The 21,371-nt window shown below is 40.5% G+C and overlaps 1 protein-coding gene across 1 annotated transcript in view; it reads right to left on the minus strand.

The window, feature by feature from the left end:
* Positions 1-20,480, minus strand: part of col4a3 (collagen, type IV, alpha 3) — a 37,371-nt gene extending 16,891 nt beyond the window's left edge. The window contains exons 1-19 of the mRNA XM_076082772.1: positions 20,391-20,480; positions 9,198-9,254; positions 8,342-8,431; positions 7,188-7,232; positions 5,482-5,526; positions 5,323-5,385; positions 4,874-4,927; positions 4,762-4,788; positions 3,439-3,513; positions 3,031-3,093; positions 2,904-2,939; positions 2,611-2,658; positions 2,346-2,420; positions 2,203-2,247; positions 1,988-2,050; positions 1,722-1,766; positions 1,384-1,437; positions 1,257-1,298; positions 537-618 (exon numbers count right to left, since the gene is read on the minus strand). Coding sequence (XP_075938887.1) covers positions 537-618; positions 1,257-1,298; positions 1,384-1,437; positions 1,722-1,766; positions 1,988-2,050; positions 2,203-2,247; positions 2,346-2,420; positions 2,611-2,658; positions 2,904-2,939; positions 3,031-3,093; positions 3,439-3,513; positions 4,762-4,788; positions 4,874-4,927; positions 5,323-5,385; positions 5,482-5,526; positions 7,188-7,232; positions 8,342-8,431; positions 9,198-9,254; positions 20,391-20,480 — 1,099 coding nt within the window. The remainder of the gene's footprint in view (positions 1-536; positions 619-1,256; positions 1,299-1,383; positions 1,438-1,721; positions 1,767-1,987; positions 2,051-2,202; positions 2,248-2,345; positions 2,421-2,610; positions 2,659-2,903; positions 2,940-3,030; positions 3,094-3,438; positions 3,514-4,761; positions 4,789-4,873; positions 4,928-5,322; positions 5,386-5,481; positions 5,527-7,187; positions 7,233-8,341; positions 8,432-9,197; positions 9,255-20,390) is intronic.
* Positions 20,481-21,371: the final 891 nt, after the last annotated feature.

Genomic DNA, 21,371 nt, shown 5'->3' on the forward strand with positions numbered 1-21,371 from the left:
CCATAAAACAGATATTCTTTCTGCCAGAATCTGTTCGAAGCTTCTGCTTACAAATAAAATGAAAACATTATTCACAATGACACAAATAATTGATCTAATCTTTACATTCATAGACTCACACATGTTAGACTCACACCTCAGATTGTATTTCATTGGTTAATTCTAGAACATTTTCTGAGCCTTTTATTTGTCTTTGTAATTCATTTAACTTTGCTTCTGCACGGTTGAGGATAAAAGAGATGAATGAACAAGTTCATATCATAAATAAGACGAACATGAAAGTAAACTCAGCAAAACAAACCTTTATTTTGTTGCATTGAACCGGACTTCAGGAGCTTTGTGCTTTTTTACAAAGTTATTCTATAGATCAAATGAATTGAGTCTCACACGTAAAATCAAATCTTTATGTGAAAGTTTTAACCTGTTACAATAAAAACTACAAACCATCCGACCATAAATAAGAGCAAAACTAAGGTTTGAAATTACAACATTTTTATAAAACGTTTTAAAACCCTTCTTGTTGATCTCTGTACTACCTTGTTCTCCCTGGACTCCTTGTGGTCCGCGGACCCCGGGGACTCCACGCTGGCCCTTCAGGAATCTGTGCTTAAAAACCGTCTGATAAAAACACAAACAACATATTTAGCATGAAGATTGTATAGTGTTGCCCCGCCCTCAGTGCCATTGCCCCGCCCCCTTCTTTTGGCCCCTGATACCTGAGAAACTGCTGTAAATAATATTTCATAGCCAGATGTTTTCTCCATTTGAAGTCTGGTTAACTGTTGATCCACTTATTAACATACCGTCATCTGTTTACTGGTTCATAAATGAACTGCAGAGGATTCATCTATTTATCTTCAACATTCAATAAGTAAAAATGATAAAAACATCATATTTAATCATTTACTTTGAGTGTAAACCACAGCGTCATCATCATAGAAGACTAGATTTCATGTCGACTCACATCACTTTTAGGTTGGAAGGTTTTGCGATGAGTTTTAAAACGACTACTTGAGATTAATTCAGTATCTTCAGCACAAATGAAGCTTTTCAAGACAGCCGGCTGCAGATCTGATCAGAGACATTTGTTGAACTGTCTGATCCAATCAATATTTCATCACACAGCTGAACTGTTCTGTGTGCGTTTTCTTTTCTTTTTTGTCAAGCTGGCTCTTATTTTGATAGAACTGGCCATGCTTCCTGTCAACATTTTACTCAGCAGAAAATTAAAAAAATTATCAAAACTTCTGACTCACCTCTCCTAGAAGACCTGGAAAACCACGATCACCTTTCTCTCCCTAAAATGTAAAAACACCATTAACACTGCCGCAGTACTGAGTGTACTACTGCAGTAATACTTCGTGTACCTCATACAGTTCTCACCGCGGCTCCTGCGATACCTGGAGGACCGAGTAACCCACGATCCCCGGAGACTCCCTGCAGGACACACAGCTTGAGTTAATTCCATGTCTACAGCCCAGAATCAGTGATCAGTGTTTGAAGTCTCTACAGGCTTTCTACACTGGTGAGTTTGATTGTTGTTTTACTGCTTTGTTATCGTTCTAAAGCATGTACCGTAACGTACATAACGTACCGTAATGCAACACAGCGCATCGTATCATATCGTACCGCAACGGTTCGTACCGTACTGTATCGTATCATATCGTAACATGTAGTAACGTATATGGTTGGTTAGCGTTCCTGTTAGCTTAGCTTGTTACCTGTTCTCCCAGCTCTCCAAGGACTCCATCCTTCCCCGGTTTACCCTATAACACAAACACCAAGCCCCCGATGTTAGACCAGGATTACACCTGTCCAGGTTTCTGAGGAGGTTCAGGTCACAACCACAAAATCAAATATACAACAGCAAAAATATAACTTTCAGATCCATAACTGCTTGTTTACAGGTTTCTGTTTTAGTGATGAGTTAAAGTGAATTCTGATTATAGATCCACGGTATCATAATTCAGTGCTCGGTCTCTCTTACTAGTGAGCCAGGATCACCTCGCCCGCCCTTTTGTCCTTTAACCCCCGGTGTACCCGGCACACCCTGGAGGAGAAAACAAACGCACACATCAGCCTGACTCTCTGGTCATAACACAGAGTCAGTCAAAACCATAAACAATATGTTTATTTATTTGCTATTGTGGATGAGATATATTCATAATTCTGTTGTCGGACTGAGAGACGGCTTTGACTTACAGGAAGTCCAAGGCAACCTTTCAGTCCAACTTCACCTGGTTCTCCCTGAAATATAACAACCAAAATATGAGTGAAAACAGGCTGAGGGATGTTGAGACAGTAGAGACAAACAGACAGACAGATGGTGAGACAGACAGACAGACCTTCAGTTCTTTGGGTCCTTCAGCATACAGTTTAATTCCTTTCTGGCCAGGGATCCCCGATGGGCCATGATCACCCTGAAACCAAACACAGCTGATGATGATGATGATGATGATGATGATGATGATGGTGCATAGATTAGAAACATTTGAATGCTTGTCTTATTGTCTCACATTTACAATTAGAGTGTGAACTACAAAGTGAACCCAGGAACTAGCATTAGCTTTAGCATTAGCATAAGGCTGCAATCCGGACCAGTTGGCTCACCGTCTGTCCACGGGGACCCGGTATCACCGGACTGAGACCCTCTTGACCCTGAAACCGAAACACAGCATCATCAGGACCGAACGAAACAGAACGTCAGACATCCGGAGGAGATCAGTCGTGATTATTGACTCATAAAGTTCTTTACGTGTTAATTAAAGAGTATTCCAAAGTCCAACAAGGATTAGGTTCTCATCTTCTGCAAACAAGATATTAACTTATACTTGTGTTATCTTGAAGAAATGGAAACTGCCGCATGAAGACCGAACATCAAAATAAAACACGTTGCAGCTAACCTTCTCTCCTGGTAACCCCGGCAACCCTGGACTTCCCTAAAAAAATTCAAAAACAGCTGATGTCAGTTGGTTAATCCATTGTTAAATATATCTAATTATGTTTGAAATTTTAAGATGTGAATTGTACAAAAAGTCCAGCGGATCCTGGTGGTCCTGGCAGGCCTGGTCCACCTGGACCTCCACTCAGCCCCTGCAACACAAACACCCAATCAGAAAAAAGACTACTATCCCTTTTTTGGCACTACGGCAGCCCGCTGTGTTCATTCTGTGGACTGGTTTACATTAAAAAAACATACAGGTAATAATCATTTTGTTTGCTTAAATAGTTTATTCATCATTAGAAATATCTTAAAATCTAATTAGGTGACACAATAACATAAATACAATTCTAACAATTGTATCACTGCCGGTTGATGTGAAATGCATGCTGGGATACGACTAGACAGGTCATTGGGAGTGTTCCTCACAAGACCACAAAAGACTGAGGAAGATTATTCGTCTAGTCTGAATAACAAAATGTGAGGCGGCGACTGACATTTTCTCCATCTCGTCCTTGTGGTCCTGTTGCTCCTTTAATGTCCTGAGTGAACGGAAAGACGAACGAGCGTCCCTGAAAACAGAAACATAAACAGTTGAATTGTATAAACTAGTGATGGGCAATGATTCAAATATTTAATCGCGATTAATCGCATGGATTTTTTGCGATTAATCACGATTAATCAATAATGAATTATAAAGTAGTGTATTGTGCACTTTTATTTTAAAGTACTGCTGTATGAACAAAAGGGCAATAACATTCGGTTTGTAAACACTTTAAACACATCAGGTGCTTTTTAACAGCAGTATTCTCTTTACACAGTAGCGATCATTCTTATATTATATCATTCTTATATCATATGTATATTTTCCCTTTAACTCACGAGATGCAGCATGTTTTATACTTAATGTGAATATAATTCATACTTTGTTGGCAAGAAACCGGATGTTGTCTCACGTTAATCTTTCCGCTAACTTTCAAAGTCCTTCGCTCGCTCCCGACCTGTGCCGTTTGAATGCGTTAAATTTAATTTATTATACTATATTGATCCCTTTAAGGGGGAAATTTGTCTCTGCATTTGACCCATCCCTGTATATAGGGAGCAGTGGGCTGCCAATGACAGGCACCCGGGGAGCCGTTAGGGGTTCAGTGTGTTGCTCAGGGACACTTCGACACGTGACACGTCCCAGTCGAGGATCGAACCGTTGACCTTGCAGTTAGCAGACAACGCTCTTAACCCAGTGAGCCACGGCCACGTGAATGTCAGCATATAGGTGCACTAACATGTAAGTGTCTGCTGAGTTGACCGCAGCGATGTCCCGTAGTCTGCAGGGAGAGCAACAGCTGGTGCACGTTGTAACGCCGTGTATTCTAACCGGCTGCAGTTTGTCTCCACTTCTCTGTAGCATCTGTTAGCTTGTCTTGCTTTAGTTTCTCTCTACTTCTCCCACACGCTGTATCAACGTAGTCTGCTGAATACTTCCTCCACGGACTTTCAAGATAAAAAAATGCGTTAACGCGCTATAAAATAATTGTCGCCATCAATTAATGAATGCATTAACGCGATAATAACGTGTTAACTTGCCCAGCACTAGTATAAACATATAAATACATTCCTACAAATCACAATAATACATGAACTGTAACTCTGACTCCTGATCTTTGAAGTTATGCAGCTAGCTTAGCTGTTAGCTCTCTGATTGATATTAACTGCATGTGCTCAAGAACTTTTGGTTTTTATTTTATAGCAACAAACTACTGAATAACAGGTTTGATACAAGGTTTTAAGATGACAGTGTGTGACTGTGAACAGGTTTTTACCTTTAAACCTTGCAGTCCTTGTCGACCCTGAAACACATGAGCATAGTTAGCTTTAGCTTCACAGAGCTAATTAGAATTAAAATGTAGGACGTAGGAAGTAGGCGGGACTTACTAGAAGGCCGGCCGGTCCTGGAACCCCAGAGAACCCTGGGTAACCAACATCCCCCTGGAAGAAACCAATCAATACATCAGTGTTTGTGTGGATCCTCCTCAGGAGGTTTTATTTGGATTACAGCTTCTGGATCAATCTGTGACGTTGTGACGCTGGATCTAAACCTTGATAAGTCTGGAAATGTTGTCGTTGTATTTCACCTTCTCAAGTCTTCAATAACTTCAATCATCACGTTTTGAGAGATGAAACTTGTAGTTTCATTTCATCTTCTGTAAAAACCTACTTGTGGTGAACCTCAGGGCTTGATTCTGGGTCCTATTCTATTATATTTAGTCACCTCAGCAGACATTAAATATGTAGTTGATACACAAGTGTTTCTTCCTGTCCATCTTCATGATAGGAATTATCGGCACGACCACATTAACTGGGAATTAAAGTCTCATTTCTACCTTTGTCCCGTTGCATCCTGGGAGTCCTGGTAGACCAATTGGTCCTTCATGTCCGGGGAGTCCCTGAGAAAACACACATGATGAATGTTCAACAAACAACACTGGAGAGAATCTCCAAACTCCTGATGTGAACATCTGTCTGTTTATGATGGTTCTTACCGGCAGTCCTGGAGGTCCTGGAAAACCTGGTTTTCCTAGAAGACCCTGGAGAAGACAGAGGGAGACAAACTTTAATGAGACGGATCCTTCACTCATTATCACCGTCAGGAGGATCATGCGATCGGTTGTGTGTGAGTGACTAATCCACTAAATCCACTAATCTCTCATTCTGCTGCAGCAGACTGCATCATATTTAGGGGGTCTAGTTATGGCTGCATGATCAAAGACTGCTGGTGGTTGCAGTGACTCACACAATACTGATTTTAATTTTGTTTTTGTTTGACTGTATGTTGCGTCTTACACGATAACTTCGAGCTGCTTGCTGCCTACATCGTCTCTTGTTTTTGAGTTTGAATGAAATGTGTTTTACGACGTCTTAGAGCCCAACAGGAAATTGGACCAGTTGTGAGTTTTATTAATTCCATTACACATTACAGCTGTGGTTGTCGCAGACACACCTGGCAGAAATCTGCCCTTTGCTGAGTCCATCCATCCATCCATCCATCCATTTCCTCCGCTTATCCGGGGTCGGGTCGCGGTGGCAGCAGGCCAAGCAGGCTGACCCAGACCTCCCTCTCCCCGGCAACATGTTCTAGCTCATTCTGGAGGATCCCGAGGAGTTCCCAGGCCAGCTGGGAGATATAATCCCTCCAGCGTTTTCTGGGTCTTCCCCGGGGTCTCTTCCCAGTTGGATGTGCCTGGAAAACCTCCAGTGAGAGGCGTCCAGGAGGCATCCTAATTAGATGCTGAACCACCTCAGCTGACTCCTTTCGACGCAAAGGAGTAGCGGCTCGACTCCAAGCTCGCTCCTGATGACCGAGCTCCTTACCCTATCTCTAAGGCTGAGCCCGGCCACCCTACGGAGGAAACTCATGTCGGCCGCTTGTAGCCGCGACCTTGTCCTTTCGGTCACGACCCAGAGTTCGTGACCATAGGTGAGGGTAGGAACGTAGACAGAGTGGTAAATTGAGAGCTTTGCCTTCCGGCTCAGCTCCCTCTTCACCAAGACGGTCCGGTGCAGCGCCTGCTTTACTGCTGCAGCTGCACCGATCCGCCTGTCGATCTCCCACTCCATCTTACCCTCACTCGTGAACAAGACCCCGAGATACTTGAACTCCTTCGCTTGCGGTAGGCACTCCGTCCCCACCTGGAGGGAGCAATCCACCGGTTTCCGGCAGAGAACCATGGCCTCAGATTTGGAGGTGCTAACTCTCATCCCCGCTGCTTCACACTCGGCTGCAAACCGCCCCAGTGAATGGTGGAGGTCATGATCCGAGGAGGCCAACCTGACCACATCATCTGCAAACAGCAGAGAGGCGATCCCGAGACCCCCGAACCTGACATTCTCCGCTCCCAGGCTGCGCCTAGATATCCTGTCCATGAAAGTCACGAACAGGACCGGTGACAAAGGGCAGCCCTGCGGAGGCCAACACCCACCGGGAACGTGTCTGACTTATTGCCGAGAATGCGGACACAGCTCCTACTGCAGTCGTACAGAGACCGGATCGCCCGTTGTAACGGGTCCGGCACCCCATACTCCTTTGCTGAGTCAACCTTTCTAATTTGATCTGTATTCAGGTTTACAAAGATACAAATATAAAGACAAATCTGGCTAAAATGAACCTGAAGTCAGAGAATATTCAGAGAGTTAAAGAGGTTAAAAGAGGCCGTTTAATAAAAGGAAAGTCTTCATCAGTCGTTCTTACCCGAGAGCCTTTCAGTCCTGAACCTCCGGCTGTTCCCTCGTCACCCTGAGGGGGGGAAAAAACAAGAAGAAAAGAATCATCACATCCAATAAATCTGCAGAGATCTTTTACATTGTTTACAAACAACTGACTGTTCACAATATTTTATATTAAACAAGATGGAACAACGTCATCGTCATGTCTCAATCACTGGCTAAAAGAAAAAGAACAACTTTGAGTTTCAAGTAGAGAAGTTCAGATTCTATTTTCTCCGCATCGATACCAGTTCAGATACCTGACACCAGTTCAGATACCTGACACCAGTTCAGATACCTGATACCAGTTCAGATACCTGACACCAGTTCAGATACCTGACACCAGTTCTGATACCAGTTCAGATACCTGACACCAGTTCAGATACCTGATACCAGTTCAGATACCTGACACCAGTTCAGATACCTGATACCAGTTCAGATACCTGACACCAGTTCAGATTCCTGATACCAGTTCAGATACCTGACACCAGTTCAGATACCTGATACTAGTTCAGATACCTAAACACCAGTTCAGATACCTGACACCAGTTCAGATACCTGACACCAGTTCAGATACCTGATACCAGTTCAGATACCTGACACCAGTTCAGATACCTGACACCAGTTCAGATACCCGACACCAGTTCAGATACCCGACACCAGTTCAGATACCCGACACCAGTTCAGATACCCGACACCAGTTCAGATACCTGACACCAGTGTGTTCTACCGGTGGGACTCAGTACTGAGCTTATTTAACTCTCAACAGAGATGAGAAAGAAGGATTTCTCATTCGTTAACGACTTTAATTATCCATCTCAGACCCAGGGGTCGTTTTTTCCGAAGCTGACGATGGAAGTTAATAACAAAGAACAATAAGTACAAGAGTTATTTGATATAGTGAAATTAATAAAAGTTTTAATAAGCTCATCGTGATGATCTTTAACTTTGTTTCCTGAGCTGACGTTATGAAACACGAGACGTGACTTGACGACTGAAGATAACTTTGGTATTTTCAAAATAAAATGAGGACCGAGGAGAGAACCCTGAGGAGCTCCACAGTCTGTTTAAAGAAGTTAAGATAATAACAACAATAGTCTCTCATCGTCATCGTGGAAACATGTCTTCAGGTGTCGTTACCTTTTCCGCAGATGGGCCCTGGTCGCCCTCGTTACCAGGGTAACCGATCACTCCAGGAAGTCCGTCGTATCCGAGGTAACCAGATTCACCCTGCAGAGGAAACAACACAGATCCAGGGCCAGTTCATCAGTGTATGAACAGGTAAACCCAGGTATGATGAGGATCCAGGGTCAGTTCACCTGCTGCCAGACAGAGGCAGTAAACTCAGGTGTACATAAATCTTGGCTGTGGTCGAGGTGCATTCAGGTTCCTGCGTGAACAAATGGACGTTTCATGTTCAGCAGAGAGAAACCAGCCTTTATTCTCCTGCTGAACACACCTGAGATTACAGAGTTCACACCTGGGTGGTCTCAGGTACCAACACACCTGAGACACAAAGACTTCAGGCTGAACTCAGATCTCATCCTCTTGGTTTTATTGGAGTTATTTTTGACATTTACTTATTTCCTTTCTTTAAAGTTTACTTGTGTTTATTTTGAAAGGTACAATTCAGAGCTCAGCAACCCTCCATCAAACCCTCGTAAACTCCAGTACAGTTGTTGACAGTTTAAAGAGCACAAATAAAGTATTTCACAATAACAATGAGGCTACACGCAAAAAGAGTAAAAACACCTCCAAACTTTAGACTATGTAGACCCACTTAGACCCAAAATAAACCCCTGTAGCCAACCAAGACCTTGCTGACCTACTGGATCTGAGTGCACCCACATGAGTCCTGCTAGACCCACATTAGACCCACATTAGTCACCTGCAGTGACAGCAGGTCACCACTGGGGGCAGCAGACTGTAGGCACAAACTGATCCAGTGCCAGTGAGGTCGTGGTTCCCCACTAGACAACCAGGTAGATATTCTCACCTTTTGACCTTTGACCCCGTCACAGTGACAGAGAGACTTCCCGCTGCAGTGACACACCTGCAGAGACGGAAGACAAGAGTATAAATATAGATATATATTAGTGCTGGGCAACGATTAAAATGTTTAATCGTGATTAATCTCATTGTTATGCGCAAAGTTCAATAATGAATTCAAAAGTAGTGTATTGTGCACTTTTATTTTAAAGTACTGCTATATGAACAAAAGGTCAATAACATTTGGTTTAAACACTTTAAACACATCAGGTTCTTGTTAGCAGCAGTATTCCCTTTACACAGCAGCAGTTATAACACAGTTATAATGATTCTGATCATAGATATTCAGCCGGTGTTCACAACTTTATCTTCATGTGTAAGAGATGACATTTAAATATACTTCTTGAAAACTGCAAACCTATCTACGTCATGTTTTTTTGTTTTTTGTTTGTTCTGTTTGTTAAATTCTTAGTAGTGATAACTAAATGATGCTTATTATACATTCCAAACAAAACAACTTTAAAAACTCAAAAAATATAATTTAAATGAATAATTTCTTTTTTTGCTTTTTTTGGTATTGTGGTCAGACACATATGCAACGCTGATTACCATAATATTTGTGGTATTTGTTATAAATGTACGTTGGTACATAGAGGGTGATAAGAAGCTGTACATGGAGGGACTTATGGTGCGTTCACACCAAACGCGGCGCGAATTATTCAATGACACTGGCGCGGCGCGAATTTGCGATGGCGCAATTTTTCAACTTCGCCGAAATATTCACGTTACGCCCTGGCGCGATAGCCTATCAGCGTTGCTTCTCCTGTCATCACTGACTTCCTGCCGTTGTTGAATCAGGAAATAAATCCTGTAGCCGTCTGTGTTCACCCAGAGCTCTACGATACCTCATATCAATAGAGACCGGACTATGTGTATAAATGTGTGTGTGTAAACCATATGGTACAAACAATGAATAGACGCTGCCGTATTTACGTCTACATGACGTTATTGAGTGTTGGTGGAGCTGCTACAATGTTAGCATAGCCTAGCACCGATCCATCCGCTCCATTGAGACGACAAGTACAAATCGGCATCATTACGTAGTTATTTCGGAGTCCCTTTTTGTCGGTTTATTGCCGTTAAATCACAGCCAAATCAGTTTATTTTGTGTTCATACAGCTGTAGTAAACAGCGACAGCGACGTGTGGCTTGCTAGACACAGTGAATACAGCTCGATACAATGTTATGAACCAGACATGACGGCGTTTAGTTTCCCGTGATATCTGTGACTTCCACAACACGTACTAAGCAGAAATAGAGGTTATTATTTCCATGGTTAATGGCGGACAGTTGAACGGCTTTCAGGGTGATAAGCCACGCCCCCTCTCCAGCACGTCCAGCGCGATTCACACGAATGAACACAAATAGTCCCCGGCGAGACCGACGGGGACTATTAGGACCCAGGGGAGTGTAGGTGGAGCATGGAACCTGTAGTCTGTACCGTGGCAGTAACCTGCATGAGGAAGTTATGCTAATAAAGAGTTGAGTTAAGAGCAGTTTGTTCTCTCGTGCTTATATGTTCATTTAAAAACACGACAATATGTATTTTGATATTGTCACGATCCTGTAACGAGACTATCGAGCGCGTGAGAGAGAGAGAGAGAGTGACGGAGTGAAGGGGGGCTCCAGATCTGGCGTGACACCCGGGTATCCGCTTAATAATAAATAAAAAACTGCGTTAAACGCACGATAATATAATTATCGGCTTGTAATTAATTAATGCGTTAACGCGTTATTATCGCGTTAACTTGCCCAGCACTAATTTATATATATATATACATATATATATATATATATATATATATATACATATATATATACATATATATATATACACATATATATATATACATATATATACATATATATATATATACATATATACATATACATATATATATATATATATATATATATATACATATATATATATATATATATATACATATATATATATATATATATATATATATACAGTATATATCATAATATTACATAGTTCCTTTTAAACAGACCACAGTCCGCCTCATCAGGTATGGTGAGTAAGAATAATTACTCTTAATTTTCACGCTTTTAGTTAGTTTCAGTTAGTTGCAATTTACAGCCTCGCCACTAGCTGGCGCCAGATTCTACACACCGGCCCTTTAAGAAGATCTTAACTGTAAAGACTTCCTCTAAAATGTTGATTCGGGAAACATTAATGATTCATGTGTGTCCGGTTCAGGCGGATTCTCCGCTTGTAGTGAAGTCTAAATGTAAATACTCGAAACAAAATACAAGTACCTTGAATTCGTACTTGGGGACTGTACTTGAGTAAAAGTACTTTTTTTACATTTCACCTCTAGGAAACATCAGGTTTTAATGATTATATGTTCGGGGATGATCATGCGGGTGGACTCCATGGGTTTGAACCCTCCTCGTGTCCTGCAGGTGTAACATTAGTAAAGTTTAGTCCTGACTGAACTTAATCTCGGGTTTAGACGTCAGCGAACGTGTTTCTTCATGAAGTCTTTATCAGTCAGACATATTTTCCGTGGGTTTAAACCCAAACAGCTTCATGTATCCTGCAGGTGTAACAGTGCTCTTCCTGTGTGATAACCTGAAGCAGACAGACAGGCAGACAGACAGACAGGTCTGATGTCATCTTATCTCCATTCCTGTCTCACATCGATGCCTCGACACGTCCTGCAGCCGAGCATTGTGGGTCTTTACTGTCTTTACTGTGAGGGTTCAGGTGTCTCTCAGCGAGAGAATCAGACCTGCAGACTCTGAACTAAACATCCGACTTCAGTTTGATCGATAAACTAAATAAATAGCAAATCTTTAGTAAAAATAGATCATGGTTTGGCTCGAAATAAGTATGTTTGTTACATGTTTGAATTAAGATAAGTTCTGTGTCCTGTGTGAGTTTGACCTGTCCATCAATGGACCAGTAGAAATGTTTTTGTGATTCGTCAAAAAAAGAAAAAATGAATCAAAAATAAATGTTCCTCGATGTGTAAATGCCGAAGCTGTACGGTCCCGTCGGATGAACTAAACATTAATGCCTGAGTAACAATAATATATAAAACGATATAATATAAAACACTTGCTTGGGTTGTTTTCATCATTATGAGTACTTTTACTTTTAATATTTGAAGTATATTTTCCTGATTACACTCACGTACTTATATACACTGTATGCATGTAGTTTGCTGCAATATGTTTTCTTTAAAGAAATGTGAGGAAGCAATTTAGAAAGACTGTGATGTTCTCGTTGTTTGTGACATAAATCAGACTTCTGATCAGCTGAGTGTAAACGTCTCTGATGGTTAAAGTGATTCAACTTCATGTGCTTTTCATTATTCATGAGTTAAAGAAGTGTAAGATGAGTCAATGTTCGTAGTGAATGTTTCCTGTCGCTGTTTAGCTGCTTTCAGTCGGACAGACTTTTCTTTTCTCTGCAGCTCAGCAGATCAGATCACAGAGTGTGTGTGTGTGTGTGTGTGTGTGGGGGGGGGGGGGGGGGGGGGGGGGGCAGTAATAGCAGTAGATCAGAACACAGAGTGTGTGTGTGTGTGTGGGGGGGTCAGTAATAACAGCAGGTCAGAACAAAAGGCTGAAACAGACGAACTAAAACAACAGACGAGAGACCAGTCTGTCTGACTGACTGCACGGAGACAGACAGACACACAGACACACAGAGGTTTTATTTCCTGTCTGACATTCTTTATGCATTCTTTTATTCCTGCAATATCGTCCACAGTCGATATTGCAGGAATAATCTCCAACAACGATATCTGCAACAACAGCTGCTGACATTCTTCACTATTAATCTTGATGCTGGAGAAACTTTGTGACAACACGTCTAACATTAACATGAACAATAAGTTTAATCACTGACTGATGTAACATTAAGTTGAATCACTGACTAATGTAACAATGAGTTGAATCACTGACTGATGTAACATTAAGTTGAATCACTGACTAATGTAACAATAAGTTGAATCACTGACTGATGTAACATTAAGTTGAATCACTGACTAATGTAACAATAAGTTGAATCACTGACTGATGTAACATTAAGTTTAATCACTGACTGATGTAACATTAAGTTGAATCACTGACTGATGTAACATTAAGTTTAATCACTGACTGATGTAACATTAAGATGAATCACTGACTGATGTAACAATAAGTTTAATCACTGACTGATGTAACAATAAGTTTAATCACTGACTGATGTAACATTAAGTTTAATCACTGACTGATGTAACATTAAGTTTAATCACTGACTGATGTAACATTAAGTTGAATCACTGACTGATGTAACATTAAGTTGAATCACTGACTAATGTAACAATAAGTTGAATCACTGACTGATGTAACATTAAGTTTAATCACTGACTGATGTAACATTAAGTTGAATCACTGACTAATGTAACAATAAGTTGAATCACTGACTGATGTAACATTAAGTTTAATCACTGACTGATGTAACATTAAGTTGAATCACTGACTGATGTAACATTAAGTTGAATCACTGACTAATGTAACAATAAGTTGAATCACTGACTGATGTAACATTAAGTTTAATCACTGACTGATGTAACATTAAGTTGAATCACTGACTAATGTAACAATAAGTTGAATCACTGACTGATGTAACATTAAGTTGAATCACTGACTAATGTAACAATAAGTTGAATCACTGACTGATGTAACATTAAGTTTAATCACTGACTGATGTAACATTAAGTTGAATCACTGACTGATGTAACATTAAGTTTAATCACTGACTGATGTAACATTAAGATGAATCACTGACTGATGTAACAATAAGTTTAATCACTGACTGATGTAACAATAAGTTTAATCACTGACTGATGTAACATTAAGTTTAATCACTGACTGATGTAACATTAAGTTTAATCACTGACTGATGTAACATTAAGTTGAATCACTGACTAATGTAACAATAAGTTGAATCACTGACTGATGTAACATTAAGTTGAATCACTGACTGATGTAACATTAAGTTGAATCACTGACTGATGTAACATTGAGATGAATCACTAACTGATGTAACAATATGTTTAATCACTGACTGATGTAACATTAAGTTTAATCACTGACTGATGTAACAATAAGTTGAATCACTGACTGATGTAACAATACGTTTAATCACTGACTGATGTAACATTAAGTTTAATCACTGACTGATGTAACAATAAGTTGAATCACTGACTGATGTAACATTAAGTTGAATCACTGACTGATGTAACAATAAGTTTAATCACTGACTGATGTAACATTAAGTTGAATCACTGACTGATGTAACATTATGTTTAATCACTGACTGATGTAACAATAAGTTGAATCACTGACTGATGTAACATTACGTTTAATCACTGACTGATGTAACAATAAGTTGAATCACTGGCTGATGTAACATTAAGTTGAATCACTGACTGATGTAACATTAAGTTGAATCACTGACTGATGTAACATTATGTTTAATCACTGACTGATGTAACATTATGTTTAATCACTGACTGATGTAACATTCAGTTGAATCACTGAGTGATGTAACATTAAGTTGAATCACTGACTGATGTAACAATAAGTTGAATCACTGACTGATGTAACATTATGTTTAATCACTGACTGATGTAACATTAAGATGAATCACTGACTGATGTAACAATAAGTTTAATCACTGACTGATGTAACATTAAGTTTAATCACTGACTGATGTAACATTAAGATGAATCACTGACTGATGTAACAATAAGATGAATCACTGACTGATGTAACATTAAGATGAATCACTGACTGATGTAACAATAAGTTTAATCACTGACTGATGTAACAATAAGTTTAATCACTGACTGATGTAACATTAAGATGAATCACTGACTGATGTAACATTAAGTTTAATCACTGACTGATGTAACATTAAGTTTAATCACTGACTGATGTAACATTGAGATGAATCACTAACTGATGTAACAATAAGTTTAATCACTGACTGATGTAACATTAAGTTTAATCACTGACTGATGTAACATTGAGATGAATCACTAACTGATGTAACAATAAGTTTAATCACTGACTGATGTAACATTAAGTTTAATCACTGACTGATGTAACATTAAGTTGAATCACTGACTGATGTAACATTATGTTTAATCACTGACTGATGTAACATTATGTTTTATCACTGACTGATGTAACATTATGTTTAATCACTGACTGATGTAACATTAAGTTGAATCACTGACTGATGTAACATTAAGTTGAATCACTGACTGATGTAACAATAGGTTGAATCACTGACTGATGTAACATTAAGTTGAATCACTGAGTGATGTAACAATAAGTTGAATCACTGACTGATGTAACAATAAGTTGAATCACTGACTGATGTAACAATAAGATGAATCACTGACTGATGTAACAATAAGTTGAATCACTGACTGATGTAACAATAAGTTGAATCACTGACTGATGTAACAATAAGTTGAATCACTGACTGATGTAACAATAAGATGAATCACTGACTGATGTAACAATAAGTTGAATCACTGACTGATGTAACAATAAGATGAATCACTGAGTGATGTAACAATAAGTTGAATCACTGACTGATGTAACAATAAGTTGAATCACTGACTGATGTAACAATAAGATGAATCACTGACTGATGTAATAAGTTGAATCACTGACTGATGTAACAATAAGATGAATCACTGACTGATGTAACAATAAGTTGAATCACTGACTGATGTAACAATAAGATGAATCACTGACTGATGTAACAATAAGTTGAATCACTGACTGATGTAACAATAAGATGAATCACTGACTGATGTAACAATAAGATGAATCACTGACTGATGTAACAATAAGTTGAATCACTGACTGATGTAACATTATGTAATTCTGAGGACATCATGCGCTCATTTGCATATAGACGATGTCTGCTTCCTCTTTAAATAATCACACTTTTAGGTTCAGAGAGCCTTTTTTAGACACTTGAGATGTTTTACCTCGAGGACTCTGAAGACACGATTACGTTAAATAATCTGGTGACCTACGAGACAACGTGAGATAGCCGCTAACAGATTAGCTCACTCGCAGTAGTGCTTAAATCCCCCAAACGGAGCGTGCTCAGACACCATGAACAATACTGACTGAAGAGGTGGTCTCTGGTTAACATGAAGTCTGGAGCTGAAGACTATTCAAGACCAGAACCCATCAAGACCAGAGCCTTACAGAGACCAGAACTCAGCAAGACCAGAACTTACTGAGACCAGGGTCCCGTTCCTCGTACGTGGCTAACTGAGTTAGCCGGATCATTTTCAGGATAAGATTACATAAATCAGGCTTTTCGGTTCCACGAAGCAAGTTTGGCAAAATCACCATGGCAACACATCCATAAGCTTGAAGCTGCTCCAGCGCAGGCTAACTGAAGGTAGCTGGATAAACTGCCACTCCCCCGGAAAACATGGCAGCTCCTGTCATATACGGTAATCTAATGCGCTTGCGCATATACCGGGGGTTATACGGGAGTTCCGGAAATGCATGTAAAGTGAGACACACGGTGATCCATTAAAACCAGCTGAGCAAACTAAGAAGCCTCTATTGCATTAATGTACAGCTCCCTTCCTCAGAGATCCACTGATGAAGGAGGATATTAGTTAGATTAGTGTTTTATAGGGAGAGAGTTCTTCCACATCGCCAAGATCCGTCATCACATCATGATGACTTCCTGTACGAGCGCTATCCATTCTGCCCACAAGGAATCATTTATTTACAGACCTTCTGGAGCATACATTGAACACCACACGCTGCAGCCGAGCATTGATGTCTCACACACTGGATGCAGCCTTGAGCTGTTCTGCGAGTGGTACATTGTTGTACAGTGTCGGTACGGAGAACATGGGGAAAGCCGCTGCATGCCGTGCTGTTGGTGAAGTTTATTTGGCGCTTAATAAACTTATGGATGTGTTCATTACATCACCATGGCACATATTGTACTGACTCAGCATTCTGAGTAATGTGTGTGTGTTAGTGTTTACTTGCTCCCATGTCCTCTTGATGGCTGCGTTGCATACATGAGGGTTAAAGCACTCATAATGATATGACAGTGTTATTAGTACACCAGCATATCATTACTGTAGAACATGATGAAGGTGGACTCATGATAAGAACAGAGAGAATCACACTATTTATCTTCACTGCTTCAGTTGATTGAATGTCTGATTATGAATAATATACACACACACACACTGATCCGCCCACACACAGATTGACACACACATATTCAAACTGCTAGTTCTATATGGTAATCTACATATACATGTATATACACATATATAGTACATGATACATGAGGGCATACAGTACATACAGTTGTGTGAAAAAGTGTTTGCCCCCTTCCTGATTTCTTATTTTTTTGCATGTTTGTCACACTTAAATGTTTCAGATCATCAAACAAATTTAAATATTAGACAAAGATAACACAAGTAAACACAAAATGCAGTTTTTAAATGAAGGTTTTTATTATTAAGGGGAAACAAAATCCAAACCTACATGGCCCTGTGTGAAAAAGTGATTGCCCCCCCCCCTGTTAAAACATAAATTAACTGTGGTTTATCACATCTTTGGAAAGCTGAGTTCAATTTCTCTAGCCACACCCAGGCCTGATTACTGCCACACCTGTTCTCAATCAAGAAATCACTTAAATAGGACCTGCCTGACAAAGTGAGGTAGACCAAAAGATCCTCAAAAGCTAGACATCATGCTGCGATCCAAAGAAATTCAGGAACAAATGAGAAACAAAGTAATTGAGATCTATCAGTCTGGAAAAGGTTACAAAACCATTTCTAAAGCTTTGGGACTCCAGCGAACCACAGTGAGAGCCATTATCCACAAATGGCGAAAACATGGAACAGTGGTGAACCTTCCCAGGAGTGGCCGGCCGACCAAAATTACCTCAAGAGCGCAGCGACGACTCATCCAAGAGGTCACAAAAGACCCCAGAACAACATCCAAAGAACTGCAGGCCTCACTTGCCTCAATTAAGGTCAGTGTTCATGACCCCACCATAAGAAAGAGACTGGGCAAAAATGGCCTGCATGGCAGAGTTCCAAGACGAAAACCACTGCTGAGCAAAAAGAACATAAAGGCTCGTCTCAGTTTTGCCAGAAAACATCTTGATGATCCCCAAGACTTTTGGGAAAATACTCTGTGGACTGACGAGACAAAAGTTGAACTTTTTGGAAGGTGTATGTCCCGTTACATCTGGCGTAAAAGTAACACGGCATTTCAGAAAAGGAACATCATACCAACAGTAAAATATGGTGGTGGTAGTGTGATGGTCTGGGGCTGTTTTGCTGCTTCAGGACCTGGAAGACTTGCTGTGGTAAATGGAACCATGAATTCTGCTGTCTACCAAAAAATCCTGAAGGAGAATGTCCAGCCATCTGTTCGTGACCTCAAGCTGAAGCGCACTTGGGTTCTGCAGCAGGACAATGATCCAAAACACACCAGCAAGTCCACCTCTGAATGGCTTAAGAAAAACAAAATGAAGACTTTGGAGTGGCCTAGTCAAAGTCCCGACCTGAATCCGATTGAGATGCTGTGGCATGACCTTAAAAAGGCGGTTCATGCTCGAAAACCCTCCAATGTGGCTGAATTACAACAATTCTGCAAAGATGAGTGGGCCAAAATTCCTCTACAGCGCTGTAAAAGACTCATTGCCAGTTATCGCAAACGCTTGATTGCAGTTGTTGCTGCTAAGGGTGGCCCAACCAGTTATTAGGTTTAGGGGGCAATCACTTTTTCACACAGGGCCATGTAGGTTTGGATTTTTCTTCCCCCTTAATAATAAAAACCTTCATTTAAAAACTGCATTTTGTGTTTACTTGTGTTATCTTTGTCTAATATTTAAATTTGTTTGATGATCTGAAACATTTAAGTGTGACAAACATGCAAAAAAATAAGATATCAGGAAGGGGGCAAACACTTTTTCACACAACTGTATATCCTCATATTAATGAGTATCAGTTAGATCCTCTTTGGGCTTGTTTTTATCTTATTCTGAAAGAGTTGAGATCATTATTGTCGCTATAGATCTCATTGGATGATGCATTCATGAAGCCTACTGCCAGCAGCTCATTTAAAGACATATCATCTGATTGGTTGGGGTGATGAGGCATTAAAATGAGCCGATACATTTACAACACTTACGCATTTAACTTGTCTGTGATATTCTGCGTGCTTCTTGTCTAGCCCTCACAGCGGTGGAGGTGTTAGATTTAGCCGTGATTATGGTCTTGAATTCCTCATATGCGTTCATGATCATCTCCTGCTCGTCAGCGGAGTAAAAAGAGGCTCTTTATTTGACTTTATTTAACATTGTACTGTTAGAAAATCATGGTTTCGGTGATCGACGCTTCCCCCTTTTGACGTAGGACGGGCACGCGCAATTATCCTGATCCTGATCGTCTGGTTCCAATTAACGAGACTGTTTGAGAGGATCAGCCTTGGAGGAACCAGATAGCCTGATGTCAATCATCGGGTTAATTTCAGCTGCTAATAGGACATTTGATCGACTTAGTTGAACCACGTACGAGGAACGGGGCCCTGGACTCAACATGTCATTATCTGAGTCCACCATATGAAGTGTCTCACTGGATATTTAACTGGTTTCCGACCTGAAGAAAAGTACTACTACCTTATATTACTACTACTAATATAATATAATACAATATAATAATACTAATAAAACAAACAACTCAATTAAAACAAACACTGACTTCAAACACACACTGTTACCATGGTGACACACACACACACACACACACACACACACACACACACACACACACACACACACACACACACACACACACACACACACACACACACACACACACACACACACACACACACACACACAAACTGAGAGGCAACAGGTGAATCGAACTAATCAAATCAGAGTTATTGATAACGCCTCACGCACACACAGATAACAGGATGTGATCACAGAGACTTTTAATTATTTTAAAAAATCCAAAATGATCACAGATTTTCACAATGAAATGACATAATTGTAATACGTGTGTGTGTGTGTGTGTGTGTGTTCCCTCACTCTCTCGCCGTGTCCCGGAGCTGCGGTGCAGCAGAGCACCAGAACCAGCAGCGGGACGATCCTCTGCCTCTGGCCGGCCGGAGCCTCCATCCCGACGGACTCCCCGCTGAGCAGAGACTAACTGACTCGGCTCGTGATGGGCTCCTCTTGCAGGGTTCGGCTCAGTTCGGCTCAGTTCGGTTCGGTTGAGTCCAGACGGGGGGTCCGTGCAGATGATCCTGCTGCGGGATGGAGAGAGAGAGACAGTCCGCTGACAGAGGAGTCAAACCCGCGACTCTCTGACAGGGACTTCCGACTCAACTCTTCAAAATAAAAGCCTGAAGTCACTTTCTTCAAGCCTCACTTAAATATCACAATACAAATATATAAACTGTGGTATCTCAGTATTTATTATACTTTGTACTGCTTTACATTTATCTGACAGATTCGTTTGATCTTGAGGACATTTGATCTGCTCGTTGAATATGATGCATTGTTATAGATTTACATTTTTAATAAATTAGGAAATATCACCACAAAGACCAAGTGTTTCTTCATAAACAACATTTCCTCCAGCTTCATCAGTTTTTAACTTCTTTGTGTCTGAACATCTGCATCACATTCATTTCATCGGCCTCCTGAAGTATTGAGAGTCTGTAAACTGGATCAACAGGACCAGAACCACCAGAGACTTCCTCTCATCAACAACAGCTGGATGTGAATAGTATAATTATGTATTTAATCATTTACTTCTCTCTTTGTTATTGTTTTTGTTTCACTTATGATGTGAATCTCTTAATTTACATTGTTCTGCCTTTCCTGTTATTCTACTCTTGTACTTTATTTTTGTATATATATACTAACCTCGTGTATATATGCCAACTAACCCCGTTTTTTTTTTTCTGCATCGACAAGCAGCTTTTATTTTGGAGCCCGGGGACCGGAAGTGTGCGCGCGCTCCCGCTCGCTGACGGACGCGCTCGGTAGTGTTGCAGCGCTGCG

Source organism: Anarhichas minor, unplaced genomic scaffold (assembly GCF_050575085.1).
Source record: "Anarhichas minor isolate MPS153535 unplaced genomic scaffold, ASM5057508v1 ptg000102l, whole genome shotgun sequence".
NCBI classification, from domain to species: Eukaryota; Metazoa; Chordata; class Actinopteri; order Perciformes; family Anarhichadidae; genus Anarhichas; species Anarhichas minor.